General features: G+C 41.4%; 2 protein-coding genes across 11 annotated transcripts in view; one reads left to right on the top strand and one right to left on the bottom strand.

Moving 5' to 3' along the window:
* Nucleotides 1–5,617, bottom strand: part of FAIM (Fas apoptotic inhibitory molecule) — a 7,820-nt gene extending 2,203 nt beyond the window's left edge. For 2 of the 7 annotated variants that reach the window (XM_038142443.1, XM_038142447.1), the window contains exons 1-5: nt 5,455–5,493; nt 3,911–3,968; nt 3,132–3,267; nt 2,543–2,771; nt 1,052–1,101 (exon numbers count right to left, since the gene is read on the bottom strand). In XM_038142443.1, coding sequence (XP_037998371.1) covers nt 1,052–1,101; nt 2,543–2,771; nt 3,132–3,267; nt 3,911–3,954 — 459 coding nt within the window. In that variant the 5' untranslated portion in view covers nt 3,955–3,968; nt 5,455–5,493. Of the gene's footprint in view, nt 1–1,051; nt 1,102–2,542; nt 2,772–3,131; nt 3,268–3,910; nt 3,969–5,309; nt 5,416–5,454 lie in introns of those variants that run through there. The other 5 variants (XM_038142444.1, XM_038142449.1, XM_038142451.1 and 2 more) reach the window with 5 other exon arrangements.
* Nucleotides 5,484–16,763, top strand: CEP70 (centrosomal protein 70). Of its 4 annotated transcripts, none has more exons than XM_038142439.1 (16): nt 5,484–5,623; nt 6,059–6,158; nt 6,312–6,435; nt 6,769–6,949; nt 7,266–7,435; nt 8,520–8,579; nt 9,247–9,346; nt 9,740–9,828; nt 10,157–10,234; nt 11,310–11,412; nt 12,048–12,218; nt 12,826–12,972; nt 13,480–13,648; nt 14,896–15,010; nt 15,965–16,044; nt 16,418–16,761. In XM_038142439.1, the coding sequence occupies exons 1-16, from the start codon at nt 5,615–5,617 to the stop codon at nt 16,483–16,485; spliced, it is 1,764 nt and encodes a 587-aa protein (XP_037998367.1). In that variant the 5' UTR covers nt 5,484–5,614; the 3' UTR covers nt 16,486–16,761. The 4 variants fall into 4 exon arrangements, with proteins under 4 accessions (XP_037998367.1, XP_037998370.1, XP_037998368.1 ...); XM_038142440.1 differs by having other exon boundaries at nt 5,488–5,623; nt 10,160–10,234; XM_038142441.1 differs by lacking the exon at nt 5,484–5,623 and adding an exon at nt 5,625–5,756 and having other exon boundaries at nt 16,418–16,763.

Genomic DNA, 16,763 nt, shown 5'->3' with positions numbered 1-16,763 from the left:
AGTGGCAGTGAATGGTGAAGTATTTAGGATGCCTTCTACAGCAGATCCCTGAATTGAGCACAACAGTTGTGTATCTTGGATACACATCTCCTGCTGCAGTTCTGGAATTTCCTGTTAGAGATTTTGTGGTTTTGTCATGATATTTGTGACAGCAGAACTAAAGGGTGCTGTTCTATTGGAAGCACAGTTTGGTACTAAACCTGCACTCACAGCTTGCAAGGACACCTCTGAGTGCTTTCAGTACATTGTAGAAAAGGCTGAGCCATCAGGAGCAGAAGTCCTGATTTACTGGAAGGGAAGGCTTCTTCTACTGATTACTAAGGAAACATTTGGTGAATCTTTTCATCCTGCTCTCAGGTGTAGTAGAACTGTTGGTTTTACCATTTGTACTCGTCCAGGGGCTTCCTTGTGGCAGCAGTAAAAACTTTGACACCCTCCTAGTGAGAAAGCGCATCCTACAAGGTTGGGGAAGCCTACCTGGTGTGCATATTGAGAGCCATCATAAGCAGAAAGACACCAAACAGATTAAACCACCTAGCTGTCAGCCTGCTCTGAAAATTAATGCAGATGTGATAAATATAAAAGATTTGACTTGTTCCAATGAGGCTCTTAAGCCCTAAATATTAGGAACATCTCAAAATGGCAAAAAGCATGAGTCATAACAGACTACATGTGTTCAACATTCAGTGACAACTATTACAAGCAGGTTTGGATGCAGTAGCTCTACACTCTGCATCAAACCCAAATCCTTCCCAATCCCCAGAATGTTTTCTCCCTACAAACACTGCACAACTGACTCAAATTTCTTCTGTTTGTCTAAAAGGGTAAAGAAAGCATCATTTATCCCTAAACTAGCAGATGTTTGACATACAAACTGAAATGCTGCCCATTATAAAATTCAGTGAAGGTCCTTTGGAACAGACCAGGAGCATCCTGGCTGCCTTGGCCTCTTTGGTAAAGGGAGATAATGTGCTCCCCTCTGGGGCTTAGTCTGCCAAGCTTTGGTTACATAGCCATAGCCTGGGAAGAGCCTTTGGAGAGGATCACATACCGCTGTTTCCATTTTTTGACCATTGCACCACACATCCATAGTGTCCTTTTCTGTGAAGGAAAAGAAAAACAAGGTTGAAGGAGAACAAGGTTGTTGTGGGGGTTTTTTTTTGTCCCTATAAACAAGGATCTAGGGATTTTAAAAATCTACTGTTGAATATTACTTTCAATTCCCAAAAGAAGTTCCTAAGTAGCTGTAGTACCTGAGCTACAGGGTTTTTCTCAGGTTGGAGAGAGAGGAGGATCTGTCATCAACTTCTGCTTTGAAGATACATTTTTGCCCCTCCCTAGCCCTGGCTTTTAACACTGTGTTGTTCTGAACAGTGCCAGAGATACTCTGACAGTCTTAAACTGAAAAAAATTAAAGACAGAAAAATTAAGTAATTTCTGTTAATTATTTGAGTGTTGGTTATTCAACAAAGCTCTAACTCTTTTTCCAGATCAAATTAATTAAAAAGCAGCATTATTTAACATCCATCAAACTGTTTGTATTCTTAATATTCTGAAAGCACCGAGTACCACTTTAAATATCAATCTTAGGGGGTTTTTTTGAACTTGGAACAGAATATTCTTTTACTTCTCCCAGCACATCCTCCTTAAATTACTCTGCTGTAGAATTCCCTTTACTGACACTGTCATTCACACAACATCAGAGAGCTGAACCCTGCTTGCCTTTCCAGTAAGCATAGGGAGATTAAAATTCTGTGAAGACTTATCTGTTTCTGGCACTAAAACTGTCTTTCTTCATTGCTCCCCTTCATCTTAGGGCAGTTCATTCTGTCCTGAGGTTTAAGAAGAAATCATAGTCTGAGATCTCTTGTCTCCAGCTCTAACCATACAGCAATGCCCAAGTGGAAGTTTTCCCACTAGATGCCATGGACAAATTCCTCAAGGGATCCCTTCCTCCCACCTGCTTGTAATGTAACTGGGAAAGGGAGAGCAGAAGAGAAGCAATGTATTGCCTTACTATTAAGAAAGTGAAAGAACGTCATTGGAAGGTTTTAGTTTAAGTTTGTAGATAAGAAGTGATGCAGAAAAAAGGATGCTCATCAATCTATCAAAAATATGGAATAACATTGTTGCACTTCAGATGAAGACTTCTTGACCATGGCTGATGATTTTTGGAAGAAAAGCCTGGTTACCTGCTGAACAAACTTAGACCCATGGGAGGTTTGATCACAATGCAGGTAAAATTTCTGTAACAGGCTTCACTGGGAGAAGTGCCTTGCTAGGGCAGCTCTATGGATGCAGCAGCAGTAATGCCTCCCAACCTTCCCTCTCCAAATCTAGACCATGCTGCTGCAGACTTACATGTGTATAACAAGACCATTACTTTTCAGACTGTCTTTGGCATCTCATTCCAAACTTCCACATCCCCCAGGATTTTATACTGCATCAGAGCTCCCCACTGAACTGTGCTTTCTCTCAATTACCAGTTTTTCAATGCACACAAGTTTATTCAAAGGCAGCAACATGCTTAATGTTTACTTACCTAGAACAATTCTATAGTCTGTACCTCCCAAGCTCAATATCCAAGTATTGGTTGTTTTTAACCTGTTCTCTATATACTGCTTGAGACTCTTTCCATTGATCTCCAAAGTATATTCATATGCAAAGCCACTGACTGCATCAATGTTAATAGCAGCTTTAGTTTTTGTAGCTCCAACAGTGAATGTTTCTTTACCCACTAATTTAAACATCCATTCTCTTCTTATTTCTTCCTGTAGAAAAAAAACCCAAAGACAGTGGGTATTAATTGAAAAACCTGAGTGCATGTTTTAATATTAAAAAATTGAACTGGAACTCAGGAGACAGCTCAGTACTGAACTACTATTTGGGAATGAATGCGTACATGGTGCTTTGTATGCACAGAGTGCCTCTGCCCAAGGACAGCAAAGCACTTCATGAATACTCACACCTTAATTGGAACTGAAAAAAAGAATGATGCATTTTATTAAATTAGGTAATTAACTGAATGTACCTCACTCGCATTTATTAGTCTTTTGTTGTGATGTGTGTTGCATGGAAGTGAGCTTATATAGTCTGTATCACAGTGAATTTTGAGCACATAGCAATTTCACCTTTCCATCAACATAGACAACACGCTTTCCTGAAGTGGTCCCATGTTCAAATTCAATCTTATGAACACCATCACTTAAAGCTACTTCCCAAACAGCCACCAAATCTGTCATCTTCTCTAAGTGGCTGTACCGAGACCTAAGGAGAAACCAACAAAGTAAATTAATTGTTGTTGAAAGTCCAAGTCCCAATGTCTGCAGTTCAAAGCTTTACTGCTTCTTCTGCTTTTGTATTTGCACTTTTTGCAAGTACAAAATGAGACTTGAAAGAATAAATTTACAGAACTGCTTATATTTTCATGTTTTTCAGACATTCAAATATGACAAAACATCACAAAACATCAACAGTTCAACAGACTCATTTTGACAAACAGTACAAAGACACAGCTACCCATCTAACCTCTAAAACTCCCATTTCAGGTGACAATAGGTAACAAAATTATATTTAGTTTTAAGGTACTCCTGGACAGTTCTGCTATTTCTTGGTAGGCATTAAAATATATTATTTAATTGGTCTCAAAGAAAGTGTTTCAGCTTTTTAGACTTGAAAAAATAGTATGACCAGTTTAGCTATTTGCTATGTCAACAGATTTGTCTCTAATCTCATAAATGCTACCTACATCATTGGATATGCAACTCTGCACACACAGACACAGGGGAAGGGATCTGGCAAGATATCCTTTTATTCAAGTAATTTTTGAAGTTTAGATACGGTCATAAGTGACCACTGGAACTGTGGATATCTTTCCAAATCTGCTCATATCACAGTTTTGATTTTTTACCTTACTTCATCGTCACAGACAGTAATCTCCTCACCGGATGCCATAGAAGCCAAAAGAGCTTTTAATCCAATTAGCAGCAAGAAAAAATAGAAAAGCAGAATAGCAGGAGAGAAGCGCTTAAGTCTAAAGTTTCATCATTTCTCCAGCTAAGATAAAGGACATTTTTAAAAGCATCATGAACTAACATGCAGTGCTGCTGTATATATGATAAAATAAAAACACTTAAAATACAACCATCTTTCTCTAAGACAGAAAGGCAAGTGTACTTTAAAAAATGTTGTATTTTACAAAACCAATTAAGTGCTAATAAAGTTTGTCCTACCTTTACTAGCTCCCATAACTTTGTCAGTTACTGGATGGAAAAATGGGCTGCCTGATTTGCAAGACAAAACTTAGAAATTAACAGCTTGACCAAAGCAGGAACCCAATCCAGAGCTGCCCATCCCAGTCCCAGACCATAATGAATGTGGGACTGGAAATAGCACAGGCAGTAATTTCACCTCCTCCCTTTTCTGAACCACTGTAGCAGCTTTCACAGGCACATTAGTAAATTTGACCTGGCAATTCAGTCACAAAATCTATGTGAGCCACAAGGAATTAATTTCTTAAGAGGATTTTAGACCAGGATGATGTTTTACAACCACTGTTTTTTAATGTATTATTTTCACTCATTAATTTCATCATGATCTGTCATGTCTGTACCTATCAATAACCAAACAGATAATAACACGTGCTAATAAATGCTGAGGAGATTGTTTTGGCCGCTCCTGAAGTTTCTGGTTCCTGTGAAGGCGGCATCCCCGGGCACACGGTGGGAGTCAGGCAGGGAATATTTCCCTCCTCTGCTGCGAGGAGCAGGCTCGGCCCAGACCCGCGTGTCCCCGGCAGGATCAGCACAAGGGGCGGCCTCGGGCAGCAGGAGATGCCAGAAGAGGTGTCCCGGACAGCCCGGAGCCTTCTTCACCCCGGGCAGGCCGCAATCCTGCGGCGTGGGGTTTAGGCATCACTTGGGATCAATGCTGAAAGCGTTAGGAGGCATCCCAGAACACACAAATTCCTTTTTTTATTTTTTCCCCTCAAATCACGGTAATGAAGCGATAGACGTTTATTTTACACCAAGCCCGAACGCGGACTCTAGGCCAGGGGTGTTCGCTGAACTGAAGGCCAGCGGATCCCACCTCGTCCCAAGGGAAAGGCGAGCGCTGCTGCAGGAGGGAGCGGCCCCCTGCTCCGAACCAGGGACACGCAGCAGCGCTGCACCCACCGCCTCTATTCACTCAGCAGCCCGAGGCGGTATTTACTCCTTTACACGGAAGGGCTCGTTCTGAAAACCAGGCTGGGATTACGGCTCCCAGACCATCCACCTAATCCCGGCAGCGCTCATCGCGGGGTGGCATACCGGGAAATGCATGAGCTCCGAGGACGGCAGATCTGCCCCCACCGTTACCGCCAGCAACGAGCTGTGTTCCATTTCTTCCTGTCTTTATTTTTTGTTTTTATTAGCCCCGCGCCCCGCGCAGCTCCCGCCGCGTCCCCGCTCCTACCTCCGCCCGGTCTCCTCCCCTCGCCTCCCGCGCCGCAAAATGGCGGCGCCCGCGCAGCGCCGCCCCGCGGCCCCCCCGCCCGCCGCTCCCGCCGCTCCGCTCCCGCCCGAGCGGCTCCGGGGCCTGAGAGCGGCCCCTCTCCCGCCCTACGGCCCTCGCCATGACCGAGGTACTCTGCTGGCCCTGGGTGTCGCTGCTGGGTGGTTGGAGCGGGACAAAACGCGGTGCAGCAGTCCGTGAACCCCCAGAGCCGCCGCCGCCTCCCTGAGGGCTCCGCTCGCGGCGGGGCCTCCGCGCCCCGGGTGCGTTGGAGGGAGCCGAGGGCCGGTGGTGTGGGGTTCCTAAAGAGGCGAATTTAACTCATTGCACGTATTCTGCTTTCAAGTAGGGATCAGGAAAACTAATCATGCTGTGTGGTGTTAAGTACGCTTTTCCCCAATGTGCTTTGCAGATCCTATTGGAGCTTCTCACAAGCCCTCCTGTAGTGGCCTCTTGGGGGTTTGGGGTTGGTTTGCTTTAGTTTGTGGACATTTGGTACCTTCTGCTGCACAGCCAAAGTGAAGAACTCCGGTTTCTGCCTCTTTTTCCCTTTCTCCCAATGCAGCAGGAGAAGGCAGAGTGGGAAAACCTAAACAGGATATTAATGCGTCATGGGTTGAAACCTGTGAATATCGCTGCCCCCCAAAGCTGCAGAGATACATCAGGTAAGGAAATGTAATTGTTGTGTTTGGAAATAGTAACAATAAGTTCATCAGGCATCTCCAAAGCTGTCACTTCCTAGTGGCAGCAAACAGGCAAATCTTCTTTGGCTGTTCAAACCCTTTCATTGTGACTTTGCTTATGTTTTGTATCTCCAGATATGATTGTCCTAGACCATCAGTCTTCTCAAGGAATAAGACTTGCAATAAAAACGCTGGTGGAAGACACTGAGCGACAGCAGAAGGTGATGCAGGGACTTATGGAGGCAAATCGATGTCTTAGGTAAGGCAGTGGAAGGAATTTACCTGCAGAGTGAAAGTTTATCAGTATTGGAGTATTGCATCTCCAGCCTGGTGGAGATCTTATCTCACCAGAGGCCTAAGACCTTTTCCCTGAGGTTATTGTTCAATATGCAGCAATGTTGTTCCAGTTCCTTTCAAGCTCTTCTGTTGTTTCATCTGCTGCTTCTTCTCATATCAGTGTATTTCCCATACTGTACCCATGCTGCCACAGGTTGTTATCAAAGGTCAGCACATAATGTCAGGCGTGTGCTTCCTGCAGTGTCTGTAGTAAAATGAGTTTAAGTTAAAAGCAAGGATTCATTTGTTTTTTCAGAGACGTGGTACGACTGGAACAAGGTCGGGCATCTCGGCAAGAGCAACGGGCTAATGATTTGGAGAATGTGGTGAAAAACATTAAGGCCAAAATTTGTCAGCTGGAAGATGAAACAATAGCTAAAGCATGCCAGCAACAGAACCAAGTCAAGGAACTTCAAAAAGAGCAACAGGCTTCGCGGGTAATTCAGATAGTGCTGCCTGAGGATTCAAACCTTTCACTTACAAAAGATCTCAAAATATTTACGCTGATCTAAATAAACATGAACCTTGGGTTATAGGGTTAGTACACTGTTTATAGCTAAGTACTTTCAAACTATGCAGAATTTTATAGAAATTATTTAGAAAAATATCTGCATCCCTCTTCCACTGTATCTTCAGCACGGCTAAAATCCAAGTGCTCCTTTTCCTTGGTTCCAAGTGTGTAGCTGGGCTTGTACAGTACAGTCAGCTTGTGGGTCAGAACAATTCAGTAACGCTCCCATTGCCTGTTCACAGGTAAAATACCAACAGCAGCAGGAAAAGCTGCAAGAACAGGAGGAGATCATTGCCCACTTGCAGAAGGAGCTGAGCAGAGTTGGGAGGGAGGAGCAGCAGCGAGCTGATACTCAAAACAAAATGTTTTGTCAGTTTTGCAAAAGAGCTCCCAAGTCTGTCCTGGATCGGCGGTAAGTGATTCTCTTCTGCTGCTGAATCCCTGCAACATTAAATGAAGAAACATATTTTAATGTAATGCTTCTTGATATTTATATGGGGAAAAAAGAATAATCTGGAGCCTTTAGGAGTACAAGACAAAATATGAATTCTTGTGAAGGTACATCAATGCAGTGATATTTTTCTTTTGTGAAACTGTAAGCCAGGTAAATCCATGGCAGAAATTTAAAAATTGCCACCCACTGCCCACACTAGATGTCAGCAAAGGGAAGGGAATGATTCATTCTGCTCTGTAGCTGCAGTGTTGGCTAGGATGATCTCATCCTGGGATTCTAACATTTTAAAATGTAAATTAAAAATGAACAAACTCCCCAGCAAACACCATCCTTAGCCTCTTACAGAAGAGCCTTTCCAAGTTTGGGAAGTGATGTTTGCAACTGCTGACTGCAGGCTTGCTTTTAAGCTTCCAAGTACTTTTGGGTAAGTTCCCAAAGTGTCACGAGGCTGTGTCTCTTGCTAGTAGGATTTCCACAGCTCTGCTACATTCAGACATTTGCCTGTTCCTAGGCTTCAGGTAGCCATTGCTTTATTGTGCTGATAAAAAATCATCTTTCTAGGCCCAGCCAGCAATGTTTACCTGGAAAGCTTTTAAGAGGGATTGTGTGTGCTCAGCTTTTTCCCTGAGCCCTCACTGTATCAGAGAAAGGATCACTGAATTTGGTTCCCTGTCCTCTCTCATCTGTCTCTCCAAATCAGACAATCTCAGAGTGCTCAAGACACTTTATTTTGATTGTGCCTCTCTGATAATCTTGCTGGGTAACTACAAGCATAAGATGAGGATGCTGGTGGGCAGATTTAACTTTTTTCTCCTATTGGATATTTCGCTGCTTCTAAACTAGTACAGATTCAATGTGTCTACTTTTCCATTTTGGCAAAGTGTGCCCATGGTTGTCTGGTATGAGAGAAACTCCACTGTTTGGAGCAGCCGCTTCCAAAGTGCAGTGCAGCTGTGCAAGCTGACCTGTTCCTCTGGGTTGTCACAGTATGAGTTTTGTGAGAATATCTGACATTCAAAATTAACATTTTTCCTTTCTTCAGGTACCTTTGTCTAATTGACTATTATGAATCTCAAATTAGTCAGATTAAAAAGGAGCTGAGGTAGGTCTCATTGAATGCCCTGTGGTTCTACTGTTCAAAAATTTTTTAGCCCTTCCTGTTCTTACATCTTATAGTGGTAAAAATTCAGTGCTCCAGGTATCATTAGCGTGTAAGAAATAGCAAAGGGTTATAATGGTCATGAAAATTTAAATTTTTCCAGACAATAACTGGCAGTCAGGCTAAGCAGCTTCTCAGTCAGAAGACCACAACAGTTAGGAGGCTTGGGGTATTCAGATACTTGAACTATAAGTCTGTCTTTCTTGCTTTCTTTCTTTTTCTTCCCCTTTCTCTTTTGCCATTGTTCACAGGCAGAATTACTGCATTAGCTGTGCTCCCAAAACTAAAGTTTTTCACTCTATCCCATTGCCTGCATGGCACAAAGCAACAAACAAATACCTGAGATATTCCTATAGCTTGAGATTACTGTTGACAAAACTGAAATGGGATTTGCTTGTACTGGAGTTTCTCCTGTGGATAAGTGCATTTCATTAGCATATGAAACAGCTTTCCCAGAAATTAGAGCAGGAATCTTAGGGCAGAATATCTATTCTATTTATTTGGTAGTTTATGCAAACATTATTATCATACATAGCTGCTAACTAAACCAACTTAAATTTTTGAGCTAAATGAACTGCACTGAGTTGAACCAATTTATTTCTCCCAATAGGCAATATAAAAAAGATGAAGATGAGGTGCAGACAGAAGTGAAAAACAAGGAAGAGTTCTTAAATCTAGATGCTACTCCTAATTACAAAGCACTGCTCATGGTATGGAACTGCCAAGAATAAGTCAGTGCAGATCTCTCAACGGTAACCCTTCAAGAGCTACGTAGAAACATAAACATGCTTGTTTTCTGTCCCTTGTTCTTGTCATGTCTTCTGAACTTGTAACCTCTGTGTGCAGAGTTCCCTGTCCTTGTGCAAAGATTCAGTGAAATGTTGTGAGTCTGCTGAGGGTTACACAGACCTCCTTTAGTCACAGTGCTCCACCTGGGGTCTAATGCACCCGGCTTTTGGTCTCAGTCATCTGAGTCCTCATCCATGCTGTTTTGCTGTCCAGGAAATAGGGAACCTTTCTTAACACGCACATGCTTTAAATTGTTGGAGCTTGTTCATTATGAAATGAGGGCAATAAAAGCAATAACCCAGTCTATGTTGCAGTCTTTCCAGAAGCAGCTTACTGAAACAAAAGCCAAGAATGAACAGCTTTTGCTTGAAAATATAAATCTCAAGAAAAACTTGGAAATAAGGTGAGAAAGGATAAGTATCATCCTTTGTAAGGCCATTTCAGTAGACTTTGCTTTACAAAGCACCAGCAATTGTAAAAGTAAAGTGTGAAATCTGTGATCAAAGAAATGAGATATGGCAGCAACAGCCACGCTCTTTTCCCTACACAGTTAATAACAGCTGCTAATGGTTAGTTTGCTCTTTATTGCTGTTGTCATGTAGAAATGTAGCAGAATTTAATTTCCAGAATGACTTTTGGTGCTGGCAAAGCTTTTTTTACTTTTTTGCTTGGATGAATTTTATAGATACCTTCCAATGCAAGACATATAACATTGTACTTTTTCTGTCTAGTAGGCCAACTGCACAGGAATTGAAATTTTACAAGCACCAAGTGAAGAAACTACAGAAAGCTTTAAAGAAAACTGCCCAGTAAGTATGTTCTTTCAGGGACTTTTCATGAATCCTCTGGATATCTGAAGGCAAGGTTACTCTGCAGCCTGGAATGTAGAGAGTAGCTTATACAGCATGTGCCTTATCAGCATTCTTTGGAGCCTGGTTATGGGCATCAAGTGCTGCTGGACCTCTAAAGCCCTCTGTTTCTGAAATGATGGCAGGGTCTCCATATGGGGGCACAGCAGTGTGGGGTTTTTTATTTCATGTTGTCTTTCTGGATTTGATTTGAGTTCTTTTGCTGGCAATATGTACAGGACCATCTTTGGTGTTTGCTGCTTCCATAAGCTGTAAAGGAAGATATTAGTTTCCTTATGGATTATAAATGTGAAAGTGTGAGTTGGCAAAATGTTGCAGCTACTGAAGTTATGTCCATGTTATTCTTAGAAATTGACTGGCTTTTTTTTCTGAAATATTGCTAAGGAAATACATGGAACACATAAAAGTTCTAGTACTAACAAAGTGCTTTTATCTGTAATTTCACTTAGTCATTTGTCCATGTGTATACCGAATGCTAAATATTTTATAGCCTGAAAAAGACATCACTTAAACTTGAAAAGAAATAGACATGTTGTGTATATTTAAATTGCCTATTCTCCCGTGCAGTAGGTATCATTTAGATGAAAAGCAGTAGTGAACTTTGTATAATAAGCCAGGAAAGATGTTCCAGCAGAAGGGGATAACAACTGAGCTTGGAATTTGAGCCTTTAGAAGAAAATTCTGGATTTTAGGTCTTCAGCCATAGTAGAACTCTGGCAACAGAAAAACTAGTAGTAACCCTTCTAAATCAGCAAGCAGTCTGGCATAGCCTCAGCCTGGAGACTTGAGATAAATTAATGATATTGCATTAATGATATTTGCATGATATTTGCATTAGGTGTTCTGTTGTCAATCTGTGTTACTTGGGTCTGATGGAATTCTATTGCCCAGCATCATAACATGGATATTTACTTTGTATGTTTAAGTGCTACACACCTGGTTCTTCCATCAAGTTAAAAGGTAGCATCTCCTGCTAAGGCTGCTTGTGTGACCCACTGTGTGTATTTTTGTGCAGATTTTCAGGGAGTAGGACTGGAGAAAAAAAAGAAGAAAACAAAGACTCTGGGGGAGTTACCAGAGTGGATCCACTGCAGGCAGCTTGCCAGCAATACTTGCAGGTATCCAAATTGTATCTGTCCTGCATGTTTCTAGTACTGTTACAATGAAATGTTATACGTGTTCTGTTTAGCTGGGTCAACTGGAGTGTGCTGGTCTGAGGCTAAGAACGCCTATCAAATCCTTTGTGCAAGATGAGTCATGTTCTGGATTTGGCAGCCAGTGTAGGCTGGTTCTTGTTCTGTCTCAGTGTAAACTACCTGAAAACACATCAAGGCAGCAGACACTAGGCTGGTAAATGTGATTTAGCTGAAGTCTGTTCAGGACAGGGGATTTGTTCAAGATCTTGGGTGCCAGTGGCCTTTATTTTTCTTCTAATTAAAAAGCCTAAATACAATAAAACTCAGCAAACTGTAAACTGTGGAATTTTCAATGCCTGGAGTGGATAAATGTTAACTATCCCTCAAAGGGAAGTACATACTTGCATTACTTTCACTTATCTTCTAGCTAGTATGTGTTGAAATCTTTGAGTCTGTTGGCTGTTGAAGCATGTTGAATGATTGTGTAAAATTTGTCAATAGTAATATTGGAGCTATTTATGACTTAATTTTAGACAGTCATGACTTTGATAGAGAGTGATTTTATGTATTTTTATCATACATATTTAAGCAATAACATTTGTTATTTGTTCTTGAAGGTTTTGTCCCATATTGATTCTATTTTGCAAAGCCCAAGAGCTCCTCCATTAATATTCCGGCCCAGCAAAGGGCCAGTGCAAAATTACATTAAAGAGAATGGACAGGGATGTGGATTTGAGCACCTTCCACTCACTATAGAAATGTGGGCAGATCAGCTCATAGCCCTAAAGGTAACAACATGTTGCTGTACTCTGTTTCTTGGTTTCCTTCCATCTGCTCTCCTCCATCCCTCCCTATGAGTAGCTGTGGGGGGTTTTTGTGTGTGGCTTTTGTTATTGCCTGACCTGCTGTTAAATTTTACAAATAATCTGCTGTCCATGTGAAGTACGTACCAGAGATACTTCTCTGTGTAAATCTTTCATTTCATTTTATTAACTGAGTCCTTGAGAAGAAACTAAAGCTTTAGAGTCTGGACTTCACACATTGATGATGATGCATTCTCTTCCTTCTTTCTTTTCCTTCAAAAAGTCTGACCAGTGACATTTTGATCCAAATGCAAGTGAAATAGTTCTGTTTAAAGCAAATCTCTTTGTGACCAATACCTCCTATTTCACTGAAACTGTGACACATAGCAAATATAATATTTTTTACTCTGTTCTTTTCAAATCAAAGAATGTCAGCAAGACACTATCCTTAAATTCATGAAAATTAAAACCTTAACCTCTCCAGTGCTGGAATGTTTTCTGCATATGAGAAACAGAAAAATGCCTGTTTCTATACCAAAAACAACTTCAGCAGTTTCTAAAATAAGTTGGCTCCCCTCCCTTCTTTTAAAAGGATTTGCATAGGTCCTTGAGAAAGCTATCTCTGGAATTGCTGCCTTGGAACACTAAAGATCCACAGGATAACAGAGATTCCATACGAGTTGAAGACCTCCAGTTGATAGTAGATGCAATTTTGGAAGAATTAGAACATAAGGAAAAGGTAATTCTTACCAGAGATTTATAATCACAAGTTACTGTGGAATTCTTAAATGCATTCTTCACACGGTCATTAGATTGGTGCATTTGAAAGCCTTGCAGCATTTAAGAAATACCTGTTTGAAGACGTTCAATAGTCAAAGACTGTTTAAACATAATGGATAAATTCACCTTGGGGAAGATTGCTTTAATCAAAGGCACTTGACCAGCAGTGAATTTGCATTGCCCTGTAGTCTCAGGAATTATCCTGTTCTATCTCTCAGGGCTGAGAATACATAAATGCTTCTCTTAGCAACAGAGAAGGAAGCTTTCAAAAGAGTATTTTGAGTTTGGTGTATGCTTGTGCCTGAAAACTATTGAAACTAGGTCTTCAGATTTAAAAGTATTTGAAGCATTGAGATTTCATAAGGGAAGTTGCACCTGTTCTTCAGACTGGTTTTAACAATGTTTCACAGCTTAAAGCACCCTTGCCTTGTTAAGCAGTACCATCGATTCTTCCTGCTTCTTCCAGAACAGCCAGACACAGTCCTTGCAAACCCTGTCTGCCATAGTCTCTCACTTCCAGAAGTTGTTTGATGTGAATTCTCTAAATGGTGTTTATCCACGGATGAATGAGGTGTACATAAAGCTAGGGGAGATGACCAACGCCATGAGGAACCTCCATGAGCTCCTGGAACTAGGTAAAGACTTAGCACCTGCTGCTTGTTCACACCATTCCAAAAAAAGGAGACAGGTGAAAAGCTGCCCTCTTCATAGAAAACAATATTGAGCTGTTGAGAAATGAATTAACTAGGTGTTTCCTTCACTGGGAAGACAAAAATACGTTCCTGTCAATTTATAGCTCAAATAGCAAATTCCCATTATTTGTAAGACTTTAGCAGTTGCTGAGGAATAACAGGGAGGCAGAAGAAGAGAATAACAGGGGAAATAGATTTTTTTTCCACAAAGATTTTTTTTGGTGAGCTGACTTCATAATTGTTGTTCATTCTCCACTTGAAAGACAACAAGTTTAAGGAAGAAAATAACTCCACTTTGGATGTAGATTTCTACTCAATAATTCATTCAACTGTAATTTGGTCCAGTCCTCAGAAAGTTCCATCTTATGCTGCTAAACTTAAAAAGCAAAACAAGTTGTTGGATGCCAAAAACTGTCAGTACTCAGAGGTGTAGTTGGTTATTTCCCTTCTGGTGGGAACTTCTGTAGAACAGCAGCTGCTGCTGCTCCTGGGTTAAAAGGTTGGGCTGGGCTGTAGGATGTCCAGCCCCAGAGCCCCACGGCTGCTGAGGCTTGTTGAAGGAGGGAAGCAGTGTTCCTGCCTGCAGCCAGCATGGGAGATGAGGAAACCTTACCTCCCCCTAATAACCACAGCTCAGACAATGCCTTGTCCAAGACTAGTTCTTCTGAAATTGAAGGAGAAAAGGACAAGGAGGCTGCTACCTTCAGTCACAACACTACAGACAGGTTAAAATTCAATACCAAAACAAGTTCTGGGTGTTAACAAAAAACATCCTCCTCCAAACATTTCCATGTTTGTTAAGCAGGTTTGTTATTGGCCTAGTCCCTACAGTGTGTCTGCTGTGTCACAAGAACCCAATGAATAACCCCTTCTCTGTATATATAATTTCAGTTGGCTGATTTCCACTGACATTGTAAGGGTGCACTTTAGTACCCTCTCTGCTGCAAACACACAGCTCTGCCAAGGTTTTTTTAGCCACTAAAGGAGTAGTGAGAGAATCCCCATTCCTAGCTAACATTTGTTTATTTCTGACCATTTGTTTATTTCTGTTTTCTGTGAATGATGGGATGTATATGCCTAGATCTATGAAAACCAAATAAAATCTGTGCACCTGCAAAAATTCAACTGTGTCTAAAATACTTTCCTATTATTACTGTTAAAAGAATCATGAGGTGTTTGTTTTTCCACAGACAGTTCAGCTCCACCCACTGTGGTAGTGAATACTGTTGGGAAACTGTGTGACATCATTAATAAGAACGTGACTGAGCAGGTACAGCAGCTTCTGGGCACCCAAGACATCCACAGGTATGTGGGGCTGTTCCACTGCTGACCATTCTGCAAACATCAAATGTAGTAATTGAGAACTGGCAAAAACTGATGCTCAAAGAAACTTTCGTCATTTGTTACAAAGTCAGTGAGCTGTGACAGCACAGGTGTAAGTTACTGCTGTCCTGCTTGAAACAAATCTTGCATCCTGTCAAAAAGATAAAGCTGACAGAAGGAAAAATTGAGGCCAGAAAGTTCCAAAACACCCTCTGGTTTGCATGGATAATGTGATCAAACAAGCCTTAATGGGATACGTGTTTCATCAGGAGACAAATCCGGCACCTGGGTGGGGAGGAGAAAGTGATGCAAGTTTCAGATGTAATATTGAAGTGTTCTAGTTGCCAAGGCAGGGTTTGCCTCAAGCTGCCTACAAATACTTTAGAAACTGGACAAATCCAGTTATACATTCAACAGATGACAGCCACATCTAGGTGGTAGCAGACCCTAAGGGCTTGCATTCAGCATGTGCTTTACAGACAAACTAAAAAGGGAGCAGGCAGCAAGTCTGACAGATGCTGAGTTAACAATACTCACTCCCTCAGCCTTTCTGCACTCATTTTTCAGTTTTAAGTGGAGAATAGCTGCTTATAAAGCATTTCTTGCTCTACCTCCAAGGCAGTTACACCAGCCACCCCTAGGCAGTATATTTAGCATACACAGACAAATGTTCCAGGCCCCAGACTACCTGGAGCCATGTGAGGAGGAAAGGAAGGATGTGTATATAGCATTAGTAGTGAAATCAGAGATCCTTGTGACAGCTCCCTTGTGGGCTGCAGGGTTCAGAACTGGAGAACAGAACATTGGTGTCCATGGTTTTATATATTAAGTAGCTATATTTTCAAAAAGTCATGGCACAGAACAGCAAAATGGCCAAGGGGATGAACTTGCCCTGTCCTTGCACCTCTTACCTGATCATCTCACTTTCCATTGCAGTATCATCAATAAGCTTGAAGAACATGAGTGCTTCTTTCCACCCTTTCAAGCTCTCATTCAAGATTTGCTGTGTCTTCTAGGTGAGTAATATTTGCAACAGTAATTATCTTCATGCCGACACCTCCTCATATAACTCTAAACAGTTAACAAGTGTTTTCTTTACTCCTGCTATGCTAAAACAGGAGGAGGATGTGAAGGAAGGTGCTGCGTTTTGCCTCACTCTCCTTTTTTCCACCTTTCCTCAGAAAGTGACCAAAACACTTTATTTTCATTTAACATGGGGTTGCATTTACTTAAGCATATTACTTAAATGCCCAATTGATTTTTTCTGAAAGCATCAAGAGGTCTGAGGAGTTTATTTAATTCACCATCTGTTTAAGTTAGAATTTTGGTTGAACTCAAAGGTATTCTGGGTTCATAAGCCTAACCCTTTTGCTTTCCATTCTGTTGCAGAGATCAGTAACATGGATGATATTTTACCTGCAGTGCAAAACCTGAAATGGGGAGCTGGTTATGGGTGACTCTGCTCTTCCTGAGCAAGATTTCTCTTACCTGTGAATGTACCTGTTGGTGCACATGACATTGCAGCTACCTCCTAAGCATCGATTCCAGAATTTTTTTACATAAATAAAAGTTGCTGTATTTTTAATTTGTTTTTTTAATTCTTGGTCAATTTAAGAAAAACTTTAACTGCTGTCAACTGGTCTACTCAATTCCAGAGAGAGAACCAATATACTCTGTATCAGTCCTGGAAACTATCACACTTACACAAATGCCCAATCTTGGTTTTCTATAGAGC

The sequence above is a fragment of the Motacilla alba genome, chromosome 7, assembly GCF_015832195.1.
Source record: "Motacilla alba alba isolate MOTALB_02 chromosome 7, Motacilla_alba_V1.0_pri, whole genome shotgun sequence".
Lineage (NCBI taxonomy): Eukaryota > Metazoa > Chordata > Aves > Passeriformes > Motacillidae > Motacilla > Motacilla alba.
The sequence above is the reverse complement of the archived record's forward strand: the minus strand, read 5'-3'. Positions and strand labels throughout refer to the sequence as shown.

Coding starts and splice junctions, on each gene's coding strand:
- CEP70 (XM_038142439.1), top strand. Junction 9,829..10,156: donor AAGAAAAACTTGGAAATAAG/GTGAGAAAGGAT, acceptor TTTTCTGTCTAG/TAGGCCAACTGCACAGGAAT. Junction 12,219..12,825: donor ATCAGCTCATAGCCCTAAAG/GTAACAACATGT, acceptor TTCTTTTAAAAG/GATTTGCATAGGTCCTTGAG.